The following is a 22196-nucleotide window of genomic DNA, read 5'->3' on the forward strand; positions in this document are numbered from 1 at the left end:
TGTATTCATCTTAGACGAAACTATGTTGAAGTAGTAACAAACCTGACATTTTAGAGGTTTAACACATATAGACTAGTATACAGAGAAAATGAGGTGATAGGGAATTGAACAATGCTTTTATAAAGTGAAAGAAGGATAGAATGAAAGCCATATATACGACTGGAATGGGGAAAGTGGAAGAAAATGTGTGGTCATGAATGAATTAAAGTATGGTTAATGAATATTGGGACTCTGGATAACCAAAAAAATATGAATATGCTTGGATAAAATTCTTCATCTCACAAAATCAGAAGTCATTTTATCATTGTCTACAAAAGTAATCAGCATAAGTGCATGACTGAGAAATATCATGGCAAATATCAGAAGAAACATCTAAAATTGTTCAAGGGTTATCTCAGAAATGGGAGTGGGAGGAGGGAGTTGGCCAGAGTGTGGCAGAAATTTCTCATATTTCATTATCAATCTTGAATCTCTTTAAACTATGTGTATGTATTACTTTGATAAAGTTGAATTTAAAAACCTAAAAATACATCTAGTAATTATAACATGAAAGATACACAACTATAGTCATGTTTTAATAAGTTTGATGGTATTCCTGGAGGGTACGCAGTCATTTTTCAGTGATTTTAAACTTTTGAAATTAGAGGTTAGTAGAGGTACAAAGTCTAATGTGGAAGAAGACTTAGAGGCAGAAGAGGAATAAGGGAATTATGGAATTTAAGACAAGGAGCAGAAGGTAGGTGGCTCTATCAATAGGCAGATAGAGAAAACAAAAAGACAAGAGAACTCTTCAAAGGGCAGCTTACATTACAGATTGTAAGTAGTTAGATGCCTTAATAGCCTATGTTTACACAAGAGATGCTTATTTAGGTGCAATAATGGAAACTTGGAATTGTGTCTTGTATCCATGAGTATTCCAAATAGGAAGTGTCTGGCATTGTATTCTTTGCCAGGTTCAGTCTCATAAATCCTTGTTTTCAAAGACGGTTTCTTTTTTAAAAATTTTATTTCATTAAATTTATTGGGGTGACATTGCTTAATAAGGTCATACAGTTTTCAAGTGTACATTTCTATGATACATGATCTGTAAATTGCATTGTGTGCCCACCACCCAAACCCAAATCATCTTCTGTCACCATATTTGGCCTCTTTACCCATTACTACCTCCCCCCACCCGCACCTTCTCTTTATTTAAAACCATCCTCACCACCACCAATGGTACAACAATAAAGCCAAAGAATAAATGATCATCTCTCACTCAGAGCCAGAAGAATTGGTATTAAAATGAATCTGGAAGGGAATTTAGGTATACTAAATAGAAAATTTAAGAATGGAAAGAAACATTATTTTACAAAAAACTAGATTCTCATTTATCTAAGGTGGCTTAGTTTGAGATAGAAATAGACTAATTTGTGCACTCTCTCTCAAATATAACATTCATCAGAAACAAGAGAGCTTGTTTTCAAGTCTGGTTGGACTGGACAGTTTCCAAGTGATGCTGATGTCACTAGTCTGGGACCATACTTTGAAGCCCTCTAGATCAAGTCTTTGATATTTTCTGAAATCCCTGCTCACCATGTCCCTTGTTCTTTTAGAAACATGTCACACTTGGCGGATAGCTAAGAAGCTCCGCTTGGCTCAAGCGTTTGGGTCAAATGCTCTATATTCTCACACAGCTCTACTGCTACTGCTTCTTTCCGAAAGCCTTTGCTTTGGGTACAACTGGTAGAATGTGTGTGCTCCTCACTGAAAGCTGCCTCCAGAATGCCCTGCATGGACCGCCTTGCTTTCTTCCTAAAATCTTTCCCCATGAGGGCATAGAGGAAGGGATTGAAGCAACTATTGGCAGATGCTAGAGCAATGGACACATGATCCCAGGATAGCAGAGTTGCCCCAAAGGGAGTGTTTGTGTCAATAAACAAAAAGAGGACTCCAAAAATGTGGTATGGGGCCCAGCAGACAAGGAAGACAACTACCACCACTATGGTCACTTGGAAGGTTTTGCCCCGAGATTTGGTGAAGCGGCTCCGTCTCATTCGGAAGATAATGAGGCTATAACAGGTCATCATGATAACAACGGGCAGCAGGAAACCCATCACTAGCCTAGTGATGGTTATTATCACCAGAGGTGTTGGAACTTGATTGTCAAATTCAAAGAAGCCTTCAGCATAGTCCTGGAAATCTTGTGATGGCTCAGTCATGTATAAGGTGTTGCTAGAGGCACTAGAGGAACGCTCTAAATCAGTAAAGAGGAAAGCATCAGAGTCATCCGGTGGGTTAAATCTGTGATCTTCAATGGGAATGTCAATGGGGATTGTAGGTGAGGCCTCATCATCAGGTCTAAGGAAATTATAATATGGCTGTTGATTAGATAATCTAATTGAATCCACAGGGAGGGAATCTCCAGGAGGTCTTTGAAATGTTTCAGAATGGAGGAGATTGGTAGCTGTCCAAGGATGATCATTTGTTTGTAAAGAGAAGGCATCTACCCTGTCATCCATTTCTCTAGGCAACTGAACAATGGGGCTGTCAAGAGACTCATTTTCCAGTCGATCAAAGAGGAAGTCTGAAAAATCTAATGAGCTATCGACACCATAATAGTAGCGACAGGTATTATAGTCTGCTACAGAGAACACTTTCCGGTACATGAACACAGGCGTACACATTACAAAAGCCACCACCCAGATACATCCACAGACAGCGGAGGCTGTCCTCACACTGCGGCGATTCTGGCACCAGATGGGCTTGAGTACCAAAAGACAACGGTCCAGGCTAATGGCAGTCAGCAGGAAGACGCTGGCAAACATGTTGAGGATGATGATGGCGGGAAGGAGCTTGCAGAGGAGCCAACCATAGGGCCAGTGTCCTCCGAGAGCCAAGTGGACCAGGGAGAAGGGTAAGGAGAGGCAGCAGAGAAAGTCTGCCAGCGTGAGATGGAGAAACCAAACTGTGTTCACTGTCCTCTTCATCTTTAGGCCAGCCACCCACAGCACCAGCCCATTGCCTGGCAATCCCAATAAGAAAGTAAGGCTGAGAATGACCATGGACAGGATTATTTGGGGTTCATTCCAGGGCTGTGAGTGTATGTCAGTTGAATTGGTCTCATCAGGGAAAGACTCCATTGCTAAACTTCTGCAAAAAGAAGAACAAACATTTTTTAAAGTAACATTATCTTGCCAGGCTGGGCATGGATCAGCAGCTGAGTAACGACCTAGGATCCAGGAGATCGCAGTTCGATTCCCAGTCAGGGCACAGGCCCGGGTTGCGGGCTCGATCCCCAGTCAAGGGCATTTAGGGGGGCAGCCGATCAATGACGACTCTCATCATTGATGTTTCTCTCTCTCTCTCTCCCTCTCCCTTCCTCTCTCTGAAGTCAATAAAGATACATTTAAAGTAACATTATCTTTCTAAAAAATGCGTGTCTTAGACATCTAACCTTCCCACATAACGATGTAGAACTGCACAGGCCCTCACACTGTTTTAGTTTGTACTCCTTGACTTCTTATTGAATCACACAAAACATTCTGTGATAGACCAAAACCTACTGTACCAATTTAAGTGTGTATCAAAATAATATCCTCATTTGGAAACTTACATCATTGTCATTTCCTCCCTTTTCTTGCACTTTTGATTTCTCATTCTCTACTAATTTCTCTCCTTACCTAATATTCCCTATTAAAAACAAACAAATGAATCTAATGGACAAACACACAACTTTTATACCAGGAGTTCCCAACTCTAAATCCATGAAAGGGCTTTGAGAAGCTCCATCACCACCTCAAATCATATGGAAAATTTTAACTTTATTTTCATTTCCTTGAGGGTGGAAGGTCCATCCATTCCCTGTACCAGATTTCAAAGGACTCACCACCACAGAAAAAGGTCCTAGACTCAATTATGTCTTTTAGATACAACCTCAGCTTTTCCTTTTGCTGTTTGGTTTTTCAAGAGCTGTGTACACTGTTGGCATTGATTTTTCTCACCACCCATCGTTTCTTTCTTGTTTATTTGTTGTTTATTGAATATAACAGAAACAATAGCTTTATTATTACAGAAGCAGAAAATATGCACGAAAAAATTTGGAAAATACAGACAACTAGGAATAAGAATATTAAAATGTCGTATTTTACCAGCCATTGATTACTACTTTAGCACCTTAATTTACATTCTTTGCATCTTTTCTATGTTATATATGTGTGTGTATGTATACGCACTTATATATATATGTGTGTGTATATTTTTGTTATGCAGAATTTAACAAAATTAGATCAAATGTGCATATTGGTCCTTAAATTGTTTTTCCTTATGTTATATGTATTTTACCACAATTAAAGAGAATTCTAGTCAAACAAGAGCAGAGGGTGCACTGGTGTGACATAGAAAGATAACCAGTGTGCTTTGCAGAAGGGTGAACATAGAACCCCATTTCTGTAAAAAGAAAACTGAACTATACGCTTAACCATGTGAGTGTGTGCGAGCATGTGCGTGTATGCATGTGTGGACATGTGTAGGCACAGAAAAATCTCTAGAAAGCTACATGCCCACTAACAGTGGTTTCCCTGGGTTAAAAATTTTTAATTGTAGCAAAATACATGTAACATAAAATTTGCCATCTTAACCATTTTTAAGTGAATAGTTCAGTAGTGATAAATATATTCACACTGCCCAGCCGGGCATGGCTCAGTGGTTGAGCATCGACCTAGGGTCCAGGTGATCGTGCCCAGTTTGATTCCCGGTCAGGGCACATGCCCAGGTCGCAGGCTCCATCCCTAGTCGGGGGCGTGCAGGAAGCAGCAGATCAATGACGACTCTCATCATTGATGTTTCTATTTCTCTCTCTCACTCTCCCTTTCTCTCGCTGAAATCAATAAAGATATATTTTTTAAAAATTTGTTTTTAAAAAAATATATATATATGCACTCCCATTATTGTGCAAAATCCAGGACTTTTTCACGTTGCAAAACTGAAACTCTATACCTATTCAACAACTCCCGCCCAGCCGGGTGTGGCTCAGCGGTTGAGCATCGACCTAGGATCCAGGCGATCAGGGTTCGATTCCCGGTCAGGGCACATGCCCGGGTTGTGGGCTTGATCCCCAGTCAGGGGGCCTGCAGGAGGCAGCTGATCAGTGACTCTCTCATCATTGATGTTTCTATCTCTCTCTCTCCCTCTCCTTTCCTCTCTCTGAAATCAATAATAATAATAAAAAGATTAAAAACCCCAAAACTCCTTTCCCCCTACTTCCTTCCCCTCCAACCTCTGGCAATCTCCATCCTATTTTCTGTTTCTATGCAATTGACTCTGGTACAGGTGAATCATACAGCATTCATCTTTTTGTGTGTCTAGCTTATTTCACTTAGTATAATATGAAATAAGCTAGATTCGTCCATGTTGTAGCATGTGTCAAAATTTCCTTCATTACTAAGGCTGAATAATATTTCATTGTATGTACAGGCCACGTTTTGTTTATCCATTCACCTGCCAGTGGACATTTGAGTGGCTTTCACCTTTTAGCTGCTGTGAATAACACTGCTATGAATGTGAGTGTAAATGCATATTGCTTTATAAACTGCTTTCTCTTTTTCAGTTGTCAGTCTCCACATTATACAATATGCTTGTTCCCTAAGGCATAGTCGATCTCGATCTTTATTCAGTTCTTCCAACTGTTCCCCAAATACCTTTTATAGCATATTTGCCCACAATTACATCCAATCTAGGATCACACTTGCCTCTGGAGGTTGTTTCTTAAGTGTCTTAATGTAGCCTAGTTTCTCTTTTTCAAAGATACTGGCTTGTTTGGGGGTCTGTCGCCCTTACCACTCACTTCTCAACCCTGTGTAATTTGCCTTCTGCCCCTGTCACTTCACTAAAATTACCTCTAAATAAAAAACCCAAGCATCTTTTCTCTGTCTCAGTCCTTCAGAACAGACTAGGAGTCATTTGATACATTAACCCCTTAACGCTCTCTTCCCTTGGCCCCGTGACATTACTCTCCCCTAGTTCTGCACATTCCTAAAATGTACCCTACTTTATAGTTCTCCTGAACAGCTCACTATTCCAAGTTAATGCTATTTTCTGTACTTTGGGTTGTGCAGTTTACTGCTATCTGCAGTTATGTCCTTCACCTAACCTCCCTTTCCTCCATCTTTAATCTCTACCTGTTGAAATCCTAGCTATTCTTCAAGATCAGTTCAAATATTATATTTTCCTTGAAACTTACTCTGATAACCTCAGTCAGAAATTAGTTCTTCAGCCTCTTAAATTTTTGTGTGTGTGACGTTTGAACCTCTTTTCACATGAGCGTTGTTCCTAAAAGCTTGTTCCACAGAATAAGCACAAAGCCTTATATGACATAAAGATGAAATATCACTTGAATGGATAGATGTTCATTTGGAGGGTTTACTTTTTTCTTTTTTAACTAAGTTTAAAATTCTTATTTTTATCTGTTTAATCCAGTAAAAATGCTCTCTTCTTACTTCCTCTTTGTTTTCCAGTTCCCAGTTCTTAGTGGCTATAACAGCATTTTACGTCTCCCTCTATAGAGGCCCAATGTACTTTTGTGACTAGGAAATAGTTCTGCTGAGTTAACCAAATGTTGTATTAGGGCTTTAAATAATTAGCAGAAGTTAAAATAACTGAGTCAACAAAATAATAACTTCAAAAAAGTTATTCTCATTTCCTTTCCTATATTCAAATATTCAAGTCCTGCCAGTGTCCTTTCCTTCCTTGTTGTGCATGGCAGCGACCCTGATCCCCTTCCTACTCCAACACACGTATTCATGGTTAGATACATAAAATACTGAGAGAAAGATAGAGTCACAGAAAATAAACTTAGCAATCATCTCTCATCTCTATTTTTATTGTGCAGTTTGTGACACTGATACTCAGCAAATTAGTTGACTTTTACATATGCAACTAGGAGGGTTCGCAGATCCTAAGTCGAATGGCTCTCAAACTGATACTCTTTTTTTTTTTTTAACATTTAGTACATAATTTTATTTATTTTATTTTATTTTATTTTATTTTATTTTATTTTATTTTATTTTATTTTATATATTTTTAAAATATATCTTTATTGATTTCAGAGAGAGGAAAGGAGAGGGAGAGAGAGAGATAGAAACATCAATGATGAGAGAGTCATTGATCGAGCCCACAACCTGGGCATGTGCCCTGACCGGGAATCGAACCCTGATCGCCTGGATCCCAGGTCGACGCTCAACCACTGAGCCACACCTGGCTGGGCTTATTTTATTTTTTAAATTTATCTCTATTGTTGAAAGTATTACAGATGTCCCCTTCCTCCCCCCCACTAACCCCCTCCCCACCCCAGAGTAGCCCCCCAACCCCCACCTCCCTGAGCTATTTTAAATACCATATATTATCTGTCTTGAAATGAAAGTTTATATAAATCAGAGTTTTAAAGTCTTTCAGAACAAGATCACTTTTGTATGATTTTCCAAGTGTTTTCACTAAAAAATACCCCTACATTTAAGGTAGATAATTTTTTATTTTATTTTTAATATTGAATTGACTGACAGTAACTAAAAAGATAAGTAAAATTTGAAACTAAAATTCAACTATGATAGGAAAAGTAGATTCCAGAATCAGATACTAATAACAGGATGACAAGGAGCAAGGAGTAAGTAAAAGGCTGAATAAACAGTGCATGGGCTTTTTTTGAAGATGGTGCTGAAAGCGAAGAAGGAAGACCCTGCCCCTCCCAAAGCGGAACAGAAGCCAAAGCAAAGGCTTTGAAGGCCAAGAAAGCAGTGCTGAAAGGGGTCCACAGCCAGAAAAAGAAGACCCACACATCACCCATCTCCCGAAGACACTGAGGCTCCGAAGGCAGCCTAACTAGCTTCAAAAGAGTGCACCCAGGAGAAACAAGCTTGACCACTATGCCATCAAGTTCCCCCTGACTATAGTCAGCCATGAAGAAGACAGAAGACAGCAATACACTGTGTTCACTGTGCATGTCCAGGCCAACAAGCACTAGATCCAACAGGCTATGAAGAAGCTCTGACATTGACATGGGCAAGGTCAACACCCTGATCAGGCCTGATGGACAGAAGAAGGCATATGTTCGACTGGCTCCTGACTGTGATGCTTTGGATGTTGCCAACAAAATTGGGATCATCTAAACTGAGTCCAGCTGGCTAATTCCAAATATAAAAATTTTACACTGTAAAAAATAAAAAAAAATATTTTAAAGTACATGGAATAAAGAATATATATACACATTTATATATGGATATAAATGTATATATATAAAATAGGCAATCAGTGATTTGAAAAAACTATTGGGGAAAACTGAAATTAAAGGACAGAAAGAGAATCAAAGCCAGTTTAAGAGGGGAAAATGATGTAAAAATTCACTATTAGTTCTGAATGCATATATTAAGAGCAAAGATAAATAGACTGTGGAATATTTAGAAATGTCAAGAAAGGTGCACATGGGGAGAAAACAAAAGATATATAAGTTGGGAAGGAATAAGGGGAAATAGAAGATAATGACCCTCCAACCATCATGTACAATAAGCAAAACAAAGTAGGCACAAGTCATCAGCTGAATCTAGTTTCTTACCGGAAACCTGAGACGTAGCTCAAGGTGTCAGCACTGATCAGGAGGCCTCCACGAGTCCGGTCTGGTCCTCACTCTTAAGCACAATCAAGTCATAAAGTGTGTTTAGGAAACTGGCTGAGCTCTTCCTCTTTCCTCTCTTTACGCTGATAAATTCAACCCTACAGTTTTGACTACTATTTGACTGCACAGGAAGTGTTTCAAAGTGAGTCATTTCTAAAAGTATCAGATAAGAAAAGTAGAAAACAGAAGTGGGAGTGCATAATTCTTGAAAATTTTCTGTAGGACAGTGCATCTTTAAGAAAGAAAATACTTCTGTGCATGAGCTACTGATCTTCTAAGTGTTTGCTTTTGTTTTGTTTTAGAAATGCACCAAAATGACTCTCTGGTATGTGTGGGTGGGGATTGGGAATGGTTAGGAGGAATGACCTGGACAACCCCATGTAATGAATCTCAAATAACATCTTTTAAATGTTTAATATGTGTAAAGAAATGTGCCATGCCAGAATCAGAGAAATGGGAGTGGGTGGAGAGAGATTAACCAAAGAATTTATATGCATATATGCATAACCCATGGACATGGACAATAGTGTGGGGAAAGCCTGGGGTGGGGGCAGGGGGCCGGGGGCCAGGGGCAGAGGTTGAGGAGCTTGGTAGAAGGGATCAATGGGGGAAAAAGGGGGTATATGTAATACTTTCAACAATAAAGATAAATTTAAAAAAAAACAACTGTGTTCTTATTTCTTTTTTTTTAATATACCTTTATTGATTTCAGAAAGAGGAAGGGAGAGGGAGAGAGAGATAGAAACATCAATGATGAAAGAGTCGTCATTGCCCAGCAGATGTGGCTCAGTGGCTGAGCATCCACCCAGGAACCAGGAGGTCATGGTTCAATTCCCGGTCAAGGCAAATGCTTGGGTTGCAGACTTGACCTCCAGTAGAGGGTGTGCAGGAGGCAGCCGGTCGATGATGCTTCTCTCTCATCGATGTTTTTCTCTCTCTATCCTTCTCCATTCCTCTCTCTCTAAAAATCAATGAAACATTAAAAGAAAAAAGAAAAAAAAAGAAAGAGTTGTCATTGACCGGCTGCCTCCTCCATGCCCCAACTGGGGATCAAGCCCACAGCCCAGGCATGTGCCCTGACCGGGAGTCAAACCGTGATCTCCTTGATCCTAGGTCGATGCTCAACCATTGAGCCACGCCCAGCTGGACTGTTCTTCTTTCTTTCTTTTTTTTTTTGCAGTTTTTATTTTATTTTATTTTTATTTTTGTTTAAAATATTACAGATGTCCCTTTTTCTCCCCAATGACCGATTCCACCCCATCCCTTCCCCTCCCAAGTCCCTCTCCCCACCATTGTCCGTGTCCTTGGGTTGTGCATATATGCATATAAATTCTTTGGTTACTCTCTCCCCCTCCACCCATTTGCCCCCCTCCATCCCTCTGACATTTGTCAGCCTCATCTATGCTTCCATATCATTGAATCTATTCTGTTCATCAGTTTATTAAGTTCGTTAGATTCCACGTATAAGCGAGATCATGTGATATTTGTCTTTTGCTGCCTGGCTTATTTCACTTAGCATAATATTCTCCAAGTCCATCCATACTGTCCCAAAGGGTACGAGATTCTTCTTCTTTACAGCTGTGTAGTATTCCATGGTGTAAATGTCCCACAGCTTTTTTATCCACTCATCTGTTCTTATTTCTTGAAGTTCTCAATCTAGTAGAACTATGTACCCATACACAAAAAACTGTAATACAACTCAGACTATAATAGTATAAACATAGAAGTAAAATAGAGTATAATAGGCAACGGTACATTTAGCCTGGGACAATCTAGGAAAGTCTTAAGGTAGAAATAAGATAAAGTAGAAATAAGGTTTTAAAAAACTATAGGACTTCTATAGGCAGAAAAGGATGACAAGTATTTAGAGTGTTTAAGTGGAGCCTAGTCAGAAGCAGGTGGGTGGGAGAGTGCTTTAGGCATTGGGGAACAGACAGGAGTCTGGGGAATTTGATTGTGTTTCATCAGGAGAGCGCAGAAGATTGAAGCAGGACCTTGAGCAATGATTCCTTCTTAAAGTATACATTGTAAGGAATTCTCACCCACATTATTCTTTTATATATATGCATATAAAATAAAGTTTATTTGGTCAAATGTATTTGAACAGTCTTGCCCGGCCAGCGTGGCTCAGGAGTTGAGCATTGACTTGCGGTCCAGGAGATCTCGGTTAGATTCCCAGTCAGGGCACATGCCTGGTCAATCCCCAGTCGGGGCTGTTTAGGAGCCAGCCGATCAATGACTCTCTCATCATTGATGTTTCTCTCTCTCTCCCTCTCCTTTCTTCTCTCTGAAATCAATAAAGATATATTAAAAATAAAAAATAAAAAAATAAAAATAAAACATGCAGTACCTGGCTATGTAAAAAATATATATAAAAAATATATATAAATATATATATAAATTATATATATATATATAATTTGTTGATATAAAACAATAAAATAAAATAAAATATATAAAATTTATATATTTATTATATAAATATATAATATATTATATAAATATATTATAAATATATTATATTATAAATATATTTATATAATATATATTATAAATATATTTATATAATATAAATATTATATAAATATATAATATTATATTATAAATATATTTATATAATATATTATAAATATATTTTATATTAATATTAAATATTATATAAATATATAATATTATATTATAAATATATTTATAAATATTATATAAATATATAAATATATTTACAAATATTATATAAATATATAATATTATATTATAAATATATTTATATAATATATTATAAATATATTTATATCATATAAATATTATATAAATATATAATATATAAATTTATATATTTATTATATATTTATTATATATTTATTATATATTTATTTATTTATATATAAATTTTATATATATAAAATTTATTGATACTCAAGCCCATTCCCATCTTTCCATACTGTCTCTGTATTGGAAGCCTGGGTGCTACATTTCCTAGACCTTCTCTCTAGTGAGATTTTGAAAAGCTCTGCCAGAGGGGCATAGTCATGTGTTGGAAAGTGAAAAGAGAATCATTGCATTTGATTCTGGAACTTAGTTTGTGCAGAGAGATTACAAATCTATTTTAAAAGTAAAAGAACAAAAACTATAAAACAGAATAAATATTTCAACTATTAAAATAAAACACAGAGAGAGAGATATTAAAAGGGAAATCATTTAGTTTTTGGTTTATTCGGAGGCAGAAAATTGTGGGAGGCTCCTACAGTGGAAATGCCAGGTGTGGCCGTGGCAGGTGCTGCCAACTGTGGGCTCTAACAGGATTAGTAGTTTCAGCAGCAGCCACAGGCCTGTGAGTTCCTAAATTTCTGCTAAGCAAAGCAAGAGCTCCAGTCTCAAAGACAAGTACACACTTGCCCATTCTGGGTAACTTCCTTTTTCACTTTTTCCTTCTAATTTTATGGAAGCAGCCTCTTGTAGTTATATTATTTTCTCCTCATTTATGCTTCTAGTCCTTCCAATACTTTTATATCCAAATCAATACCCTGAATTCAATACCCTGTTTGAAATACCTACAATGGTTTCTATATTCCTGGCTGAGGAATGACTAAATCAAATATTCATTGTACCTACTCTATAGAATTTTTAATGTAAAGAAATCAATACATGCAAAGCACTTAAAACAGTGCCTTCATTCAATAAATGTTAGCAATTATTATGTCAAAAAACTAATGTTTCCAGTTACCTATTAGATCAAAACTAGCCTTCCATTGCCATGGCCAGTGTGGGTCAGTTGGTTGAGTGTCACCCAGTGCACCAAAAGGTCACTGGCTCAATTCCCAGTCAGGGCACATACCCAGGTTGCTGGTTCAATCCCCAGTAGGGGTGCATACAGGAGGCAAGCAATCATTGTTTCTCTCTCACATGGATGTTTCTCTCTTTCTCTCCCTCTCCCTTCCTCTTTCTCTAAATAAAAAAAAAATCAATAAAAACATTAAAAAACACACAAAAAACTAGCCTCCCATCTTGGACATGTAGCAAATAATCTATAGGATATTCCCTTCCTAGTGTTAAGTCACACCCTTTCTGTCTAATCAAATTCTAACACATGGCCCTCAAAGATGTAGATTAAATGTACTCTGTGCTCCCTACAGCAGAGCTGCCTAATTATGCACATAGTTACAGTAAAACCAAGTAGGAACACAAGTTGAACAAAGTTGCCCAGAAACTAAGGTAATTTAGTTGAGAAGTAAATAAATAAAAACAAAACAAAAATAGTATGTATAATAACATACTATCCAATGAACTTATAACAACAAATATCCAACGCACTTAGGCTTAGATCTTAAAGAAAGCAGCCGTGTTTGGTATGAAGAAATCACTCAAGTCTGAGTGGTTAAAAGAAAATTTAAACAACTTTCCTTCTCCTATTAATTTGTTGGTTATTGATTTTCTATTATAGTATGTATCTAGGGCAGCCAAGGAAGAAAGATTAGAAGGAAAGTAAATTGAGCTTAATGAACACATTTTTGTGACTTTAGTTACATAAAAATGAAAGTGGACAGGGCATGAAGCTTCAGTTTGTGTTTATCTAATCTAGATAGAAACCATAGGAACTTTTCTGGGGGACAGGGTTCAGAACTATTGAGGGGTGGATGGCTCTCATAAATTTTATAGATCTAGATAAATTTTTGAGTAAATTTTGATTGATATTTCAAGTTAGCTATCCTACTGGTGAATTATTAAAATGTCTTCTTTATTTTTTCTCTCCTTGTCCTTTCCTTCCCCATTTCATGTTCCGTAGTACGCACGAAAAAGAATGTGGTGTTACACAAGCATACTGGCTTAGAAAACCACCCATCTTCTCCCTCTGTGTAGGGAAATACTCAGTTCTTCATCTCCAGTGTGTCTCCTTTACTTTCACAAGTTGACATAACTTCTTACACTGCTAATCAAATGGATTTGATTATTTGCTAGAGTGGATCACAGAACCCAAGGAAACACATTTACCAGATTATTAAGGGATATGATAAAGGATATAGGTGAACAGCCAGATGAAGAGATACATAGGGTGAGGTCTGGGAGGGTTCTGCACCAGAGCTTCTGTCCATGTGGAGTTGAGGTTGCCTCACTTTCCCAGTGTGGATGTGTTCACCCACCTGGAAGCTTTCCAAATCCTGTATTTTTGAGATTTTTATGGAGACTTTATCAAATAGATATGATAAATTATTAACTCAATATTTAGCCCTTTTTCCTTCTAAAGAGAATTGGGGGGGGGTGGTACTAAAAGTTTTAAGCTTCTAATCATAGCTTGGACTGTTTACTGATTGACCAGCCCTTATCCAGGAGCCATCCATTAGCCCACGAGAGTTGCCTCATTAGAACAAAAGACACTTCTATCATTCAGGAAATTATAGGGCTTTCAGGAGCTGTGTCATGAACCAGGGTCAAAAGCCAAATATTAGAACAAAAGATGCTCCTGGTGATCTTATTAGTTAGGAATTTATAAGGCTTTTGGAGCCCTGAGTCAAGACCCAGGGGCAGAGACCAAAATGTCAATTTCTTATTATAAATCACAATATTACGCATACCCATTTCAGGTGAAATAAATGCTCTTTCTATATCTCTTCAAGCCATTTTACATTGCGCACATTTGTCAGCCATTTAAGGGAAAATAGTGTTGAAATGGTAACTCCATTTTAGTTGTCTTCTCTGTTGTATAGCTCCTGAAATACTAATAATGAATGTGTCAATGTTTATATTTACCTAAACAAGCATAATTCTTACTTCAAATGTAAATTAGTATTAATAACAGTAATAACTTTCACATTGAGGGCTTATCTACCAGACACTGTGCTAAGTGCTTCATCGACTGTACCTTATTTAACTCTCACAACACTCCAATCAAGAGATAGGTACTAATACTAGTATCTCATTGTCGAAAAGTACACGATGATGCAAAGAGACTAATAAGTTATCTAAGTTCACACACCATGTAAACGACAGAATTAGAACCAGACAGTTGGCCTCCAGAACCTATGCTTACAATATGAGAACTGAAACAGGAAGGCAGAGCACCACCTTGTTTGACCTCAGCTGTGTAAATGCATGTCCAGCAACTCAAGTTTTATTGTTATCCTGTACATGTCCAGGAAAAACTGTGAAAGTTCAGTGGATGTTATTTTGTGGCTACAAATAAATTTTAGTGAATAGGCAAATTCACAAATAAGGAATCCATGAATAATGAGGATCTACTGTAATTACCAAAACTCTTGGTTGCAAAATAGCTGACAAGAGGAGGTAGTCCACAGAAAGCCTCAGATCAACAAACCACCCAAGGACACCAGAGCCAAACCTAGACAGCTCCTCACATTGCCTGATACACAAGTGCCTCCCAGGAGAACAGAAATCAGCATATAAAACAGAGAGCTGCAGACAACATAAGCTGCCCAGAAGAAACTCCCCTGACTGACTTTCTTCCCCAACCCCCCTCCCGCCCCTGCCACTTAGGAAAAAGAAAAGAAAAAAAATTTTTTTTTCTTTTTAAATTTTATAAGTTTTTTTAATTTTTAAAAAATTTTAATTAATTTTCTTTAAAGAATTTTGTTTTGCTTAGCTTGTTTTCTGTTTTGTTTTGTTTATTTGCTTTGTTTTGTTTTATCTTTGCTTCTACTACCAAGATTTTCTTGATATTTCTTCTTAATAACTGGGACTTTATCATTATAATCAATAAGTTTACTGCTTTTCTCTCTAGTTTCCACCATATCTCTTATTGGACTCCCTCCCTGCCAGGGTTTTTTCTCTCTCTCTCTCTCCTCTTGATCCATGAGCATAACTTTTTTCCTTCTTCTTCTTCTTTTCTTTCTTTCTTTTGTTTTTCTCCCTTCTATCTTCTTGTCTTTTTGTTTGGTTGTTAGTTTCTATTATTCTCTTTATTGTATTTTTATTTTTTCATTTTCAACTATTATCTTATTCTTATTCTCTCTCTTAATTTTTTGCTTGCCCTTCTTTCAGGATCTTTTCTCTACCATTTACCTTTCATTAGCTTTTCAATTTTTTACATTTTAGTTTAGCTTATTATTATTATTTTCTAAATTTTCATCACTATTAACAACAATATACTTTTCTTTCTCTAGCTTTACTTTTCTTTTTCTCTTATTTTTACCTTTTTTTTTTTTTTCTTTAGAGTTTGTGTTCTCCCTTCACTCTCCCAGTACTATTTTTACTTGAGTTGTTTTCATTGTGATTGTCAAGAGATTTTGTAAGATCCCCCTTGTTTCCTGGGAGTTCAGTTGGGTATTGTCCTGCCTTGCCAGCACCGGTACAACAGCTTACATAACGTGGTTGGCGCTGAGACACACAGTTAGCCACCCTGAGAGGAGAGTCTTCCCAAGGACTGGTCAACAACAATCTAGACCCAATTACAACAGGAGAGCCCAAAGAACCCACAAAAGGGACACCCACAAAAGGGACATGCCTAGAGCAAAGAGCTCAGAAGTATAAGGAAAACACACCTCTGGGCTCCACTGGATTCACAATACAAAATCCCTCCCCATAAGACTAGGAGACAGCAAATATATCTAATATATAGATACGAACACTAAGAGCCACCAAAATAGGGACACAAGAAACAACCCCCAAACTAAAGAAAAGAAAAAATCACCAGAAAATGACTTTGATGAGATGGAGTTAAGCAAGTTATCAGAAACAGAGTTCAGAGTAATGGTTATAAAGGTGCTCAAGGAAATTAATGAGAACAAGGCAGTTGATGGTAAGGTCGAGGAACTTAGTGAAAACATGAAAAAAGATTCATATCTTAAACAAGAATCAGGCAGAAATAAAGAATACTATATCTTATATCAAGAATACACTGAGTCTGGCTGGGCATGGCTCAATGGTTGAGCATTGACCTAGGTAGGGCCCAGGTGATAGGGGTTCTATTCCTGGTCAGGGCACATGCCTGGGTTGTGAGCTCAATCCCCAGTCAGGGCATGCAGGAAGCTGTCGATCAATGACTCTCTAATCATTGATGTTTCTATCTCTCTCTCTCTCTCCTTTCCTCTCTCTGAAATCAATAAAGATATATATATATTTTTTTTAAAAAAAGAATGCACTGGAAGGAATTAAAAGGAGGCTCAATGAAGCAGAAGATAGAATAAGTGACTTAGAAGATAAGGTAGAAAAAAATCACTCAGTCAGAGCAGCAAAAAGAAAAAACACTTAAAAAGCATGAAGACAGTTTAAGGGAGCTTTGGGACAACATGAGCACAATAACATTCGCATTATAGGAATGCCAGAGGGGGAGGAAAGAGAGCAATGGATAGAGAACTTGGTGGAGGAAATAATGAAAGAAAACTTCCCTAGGCTGGCGAGGGAGAAAGCCACACAAGTTCAGGAAGCACCGAGGGTTCCAAACAAGAGGGACCCAAAGAGACCCACTCCAAGACACATCATAATTAAAATGGCAAATGTCGAGGACAAAGAGAAAATATTAAGGGCTGCAAGAGAGAGACAAGCAGTGACCTACAAGGGAACCCCCATAAAGCTGACATCGGATTTCTCAACAGAAACTCTTCAGGCCAGAAGGGAGTGGCATGAAGTTCTCAAAGTAATGAAAAGCAAGAACATGCAACCAAGATTGCTTTATCCATCAAGGCTATCATTTAAAATTGAAGGTGAAATAAAAAGCTTCCCAGACAAAAAAAGGCTAAACGAGTTCAGTGCCACCAAACCAGCATTGCAAAAAATGCTAAAAGGACTGCTTTAAGAAAAAGAAGGAATAGTGAGAGAAAGGTACATCAGCGTAAAGGGGGAAAATGGCATTAAATAAGCTTATATCAATAGTAACCTTAAATGTAAGCAGAATAAATGGTACATTCAAGAGACATAGGTAGCTGAATGGATAAGAAAACAGGACCCAAATATATGCTGTCTACAAGAGACCCACCTGAGAGAAAAAGACTCACACAGGCTAAAAGTGAAGGGATGGAGTAAAATATTCCATGCAAATGGAAAGGAAAAGAAAGCTGGAGTAGCAATTCTTATTTCTGACAAAAATGACTTCAAAATAAAGACCATAACAAGAGACAAAGAAAGGGATCAACCCAACAGGAGGAAATAACCCTTGTAAACATTTATGCACCCAATATAGGAGCATCTAAATATATAAAAAATTTCTTGGTGGACTTTAAGGGGGAGACTGACAGCAACACAATCATAGTGGGGGACTTTAACACCCCACTGTCAGCACTGGACAGATCATCAAGACAAAAAAATCAACAGAGAAGCACAAAACTTAAATGACTCACTAGATCTAATGGATTTAATTGACATTTACAGAACATTTCATTCCAAATCAGCAGAATACGCATTCTTCTCAAGTGGACATGGAGCATTCTCAAAAATAGACCACATGTTAGGACACAAGGCAAGTCTCTACAAATTCAAGAAGATTGAAATCATATCTTCTTGGATCACAGTGCTATGAAACTGGAAATCAGCCACTATAAAAAAACTCAAAAATATTCAAACACATGGAAGCTAAATAGCATGTTATTAAACAATTAATGGATTACCAATGAGATCAAGGAAGAAATCAAATACTTCATGGAAAAAAAATGAAAATGAACAGACAGCAACCCCAAATCTATGGGACACAGCGAAAGAAGTCCTGAGAGGAAAGTTCATAACATTACAGGCCTATCTCAAGAAACAAGAAAAAGTTGTAATGAACCATCTAACACAACAACTAAAAGAACTAGAACGAGAACAGCAAGGAAAGCCCCAAGGAAGTAAAAGGAAGGAAGTAATAAAGATCAGAGCAGAAATTAATGACATAGAGACTCAAGAAACAATACAAAAAATCAATGAAACCAAGAGCTGGTTCTTTGAAAAGATAAATAACAGTGATGCACCTTTAGCCAGACTCACTAAGCAACAAAGAGAGAGGACCCAAATAAATATAATCAGAAATGAAAGAGGTGATATAACAACCAACCCAACAGAAATACAAAGAATTGTAAGAAAATACTGTGAACAAATATATGCCAACAAACTTGACAACCTGGGTGAAATGGACAAATTCCTAGAAGCATACAACCTTCCAAAGCTGAATCAAGAAGAGGCAGAAAACCTGAATAGGCTGATAACAACTAATGAATTTGAAGCAATAATGAAAAAACTCCCAGCAAACAAAAGTCCTGGACCAGAAGGATTTACAGGCAAGTTTTACCAAACATTCAAAGAATAATTAACACCTAATCTACTGAAACTATTCCAGAAAATTCAAGAGGAAGGAAAACTTCCAAACTCTTTTTATGAGGCCAGCATCATCCTAATCCGCAAACCAGATAAAGACACTACAAAGAAAGAAAATTACAGGCCAATATCTCTGATGAACATAGTTGCTAAAATCCTCAACAAAATACTAGCAAACTGGATCCAGCAGTACATTAAAAAGATCATACACCATGACCAAGTGGGATTTATTCTGGGGATGCAAGGCTGGTACAACATCTGCAAATCAATAAACGTGATACATCACATAAATAAAATGAAGGACAAAAATCATATGATTATATCAATAGATGCAGAAAAAAACATTCGACAAAACCCAGCACCCATTTCTCATAAAAATTCTCAGCAAAGTGGGAATAGAGGGATCATACCTCAACATCAAAAGGCCATATATGACAAACCTACAGCCAACATCACATTCAATGGTCAAAAACTAAAATTATTTCCCTTAAAAACAGGAACAAGACAGGGATGTCTGCTTTCACCATTCTTATTCAACATAGTACTGGAAGTCCTTCCCATAGCCATCAGACAGGAACAAAACATAAAAGGTATCCAAATTGGAAAGGAGGAAGTAAAACTGTCATTATTTGCAGATGACATGATATTGTACATAGAAAGCCCTAAAGACTCCATCAAAGTACTACTAGATTTGATAAATGAATTTGGCAAGGTAGCTGAATACAAAAGCAACATCCAGAAATCAATGGCATTCTTATACACCAACAATGAACTTTCAGAAAGAGAAATTAAAAAAACAATACCATTTACCATTGCAACTGAAAAAAATAAGATACTTGCCCAGCTGGCATGAATCAGCAGTTGAGCATCGACCTATGACCCAGGAGATCGAGATTCAATTCCCAGTTGGGGCACATACCTGGGTTTTGGGCTTGATCCCTAGTGGGGGGCATGCAGGAGGCAGCTGATGGATGACTCTCTCATCACTGATGTTTCTCTCTCTAAAATCAATAAAGACATATTTAAAAAATAAATACATAAATAAGATACATAGGAATAAACTTAACCAAGGATGTAAAAGACCTGTTCTCAGAAAACTACAGGACACTGAAAAAGAAATAGCGGAAGATATAAACAAGTGGAAGAATATTCCATGTTCATGGATTGTAAGAATTAATATCATTAAAATGTCCACACTACCCAAAGCTATTTATAGATTCAATGCAATTCCAATTAAAATACCAACAGCATATTTAACAGATCTAGGACAAACATTTCAAAAATTTATCTGGAACCAAAAAAGACCCTGAATAACTGCACCCATCTTGAGAAAAAAGGACAGAGTGGGAGGGATCACTTTACTGGATATCAAACTGTACTACAAAGCCACTGTAATCAAAACAGCCTAGTATTGGTACAACCCCAGGCATATAGACCAATGGAACAGAATAGAGACCCCAGAAACAGACCCAAGCCATTATGATCCGTTAATATCTGACTAAGGAGGCAAGGGCATACAATGGAGAAAAGACAGCCTCTTCAATAAATGGTGCTGGGAAAATTGGACAGGTACATGCAAAAAAGTCAAGCTAGACCTCCACCTTTCACCATACACTGACTATAGCCAGTACTTCATATCCGTGGTTTCTGTCTCTGTGGATGCAATCAATTGTGGATTGAAAATATTCCAAAAAATGTTATGTTGTTATTGATATGTACTATGTAGTTAGGCTTATGATGGTTGCGTCTGTACTGAATATATCCAGACTTTTTTTCTTGTCATTATTGCCTAAACAAAACAGTATAACAACTATTTGCATAGCAGTTACATTGTGTTAGATATTATAAATAATCTAGAGATAATTTAAAGTATATGGAGGCCAGAGGCCGCTACTATCCCTAGAAGCAGCTAGCATGCCAGCAAGTATCAGAAGTGGCAGCCACTGTCACTGAGAGGCAGCCAGTTGGTGAGAGGCAGACACTATTGGGAGAGGCCACTGCTATGGTGACAGGCAGCTCCCGTCCAGGTACTACTGGGAGAGGCAGCTAATATGGCAAGAGGCAGCTACAGGGGCCGGCTATGTCAGAACAATAATAAAGGGGAAAATACAACATGGTCTGAAATGGAAAGAGCCTAATGGTTTGTGTTTTTTTTAAATAGAAAAAATAATTAAAGCATTAAATTGTACAAATTACAAATCTGTTTCAAAATATACTTACATTAAGTAAAATACGTATTTCAGTAAGAGGGGGGAAAAAAGTATATGGGAGGGTGTGTGTGGATTGTATGCAAATACTATACTATTTTATATCAGGGTCTTCAGAGTCCGAGGATTTTGGAATCCTCAGGGGGTCCTGGAACCAATACTCCGTGGATACCATACACCCAGCCGGTGGGTGGACCTTGGGTATATTTGCAGAAGTTGCTCTTCTTCTTTTTTAATCCTCACCAGAGGATATTTTTCCATTGCTTTTTCAGAGAGTGGGAGGGAGGGAAAGAGAGAGAAAGAGAGAAACACCAACCTGAGGGAGACACATTGATTGGTTGCCTCCCACATGCACCCGGACTGGGGCTGGGGATCGAGCCTGCAACTGAGGTACATGCCCTTGGCTAGAATCAAACCCTGGACCCTTCAATCCGAGGGCCGACACTCTACTCACTGAGCCAAACTGGCTAGGGCTGTTCTTCTTTTAAAAAAAAATTTTATTGATTTTTAGAGCAAGAGGAAGAGAGAGGGAGAGAGAGAAATATCCAGGTGAGAGTGCAACATCGACGGGCTGCTTCCTGCAGGCCACCTACCGGGGATGGAGACCGCAGCCCGGGGAATGTGTCCTGACCCGAACCGAACAACCACCAAGCTTTCTGTGCATAGGACAACACCCTGCAACTGAGGCACACTGGCCAGGGCACAGTAGTTGTTCTTAATGTCTGTGATAAAGCACAAGCGTGTTCAACTTTACTAGGTACTGCTATCTCCCGCCAGTTTCCCTTGTTCTATATTCTTGTCAACACTGGGTATTGAGAGATTAAAAAAATGTTCTTTTTGACAACCGGAGGTGATAAATGCCCTCTAAGACTCTTGGTTGAATAAGGTGATTACTCTGGAAATCAAGCATTTCCTTAGAAAATCATCTGCAGGCTCTAGTAGCCGTAGCAGGGAGTAGAAGGTCTTTCTGTTGGACTTGTGTTTGGCGGTGCAGGGGGGTGGCAGAGGTGGAAGGAAAGGCAGGCATCGCCCACTCTGCCGTCTGATCCGCCTCTTAATTACACCCGGCACTTGCTTCATGTCCTTGGGATGGAGTGGAGACTTTCAAA

General features: G+C 37.9%; 1 protein-coding gene across 1 annotated transcript; it reads right to left on the bottom strand.

Annotated features, from left to right (window-relative positions):
• Nucleotides 1-1408: 1408 nt before the first annotated feature.
• C3AR1 (complement C3a receptor 1) lies at nt 1409-8681 on the bottom strand. The gene is made up of 2 exons (XM_016221751.2): nt 8585-8681; nt 1409-3132 (listed from the first exon to the last, which is right to left on the bottom strand). The coding sequence occupies exon 2, from the start codon at nt 3120-3122 to the stop codon at nt 1620-1622; it is 1503 nt and encodes a 500-aa protein (XP_016077237.2). The 5' UTR covers nt 3123-3132; nt 8585-8681; the 3' UTR covers nt 1409-1619.
• Nucleotides 8682-22196: the final 13515 nt, after the last annotated feature.

This window comes from Miniopterus natalensis, chromosome 2 (assembly GCF_054644295.1).
Source record: "Miniopterus natalensis isolate mMinNat1 chromosome 2, mMinNat1.hap1, whole genome shotgun sequence".
Classification (NCBI taxonomy): Eukaryota; Metazoa; Chordata; class Mammalia; order Chiroptera; family Miniopteridae; genus Miniopterus; species Miniopterus natalensis.

What these genes read in the sequence shown, in the direction of transcription:
- C3AR1 (XM_016221751.2), bottom strand. Translation starts at nt 3,122, where the DNA reads ATGGAGTCTTTCCCTGATGAGACCAATTCAACTGACATACACTCACAG.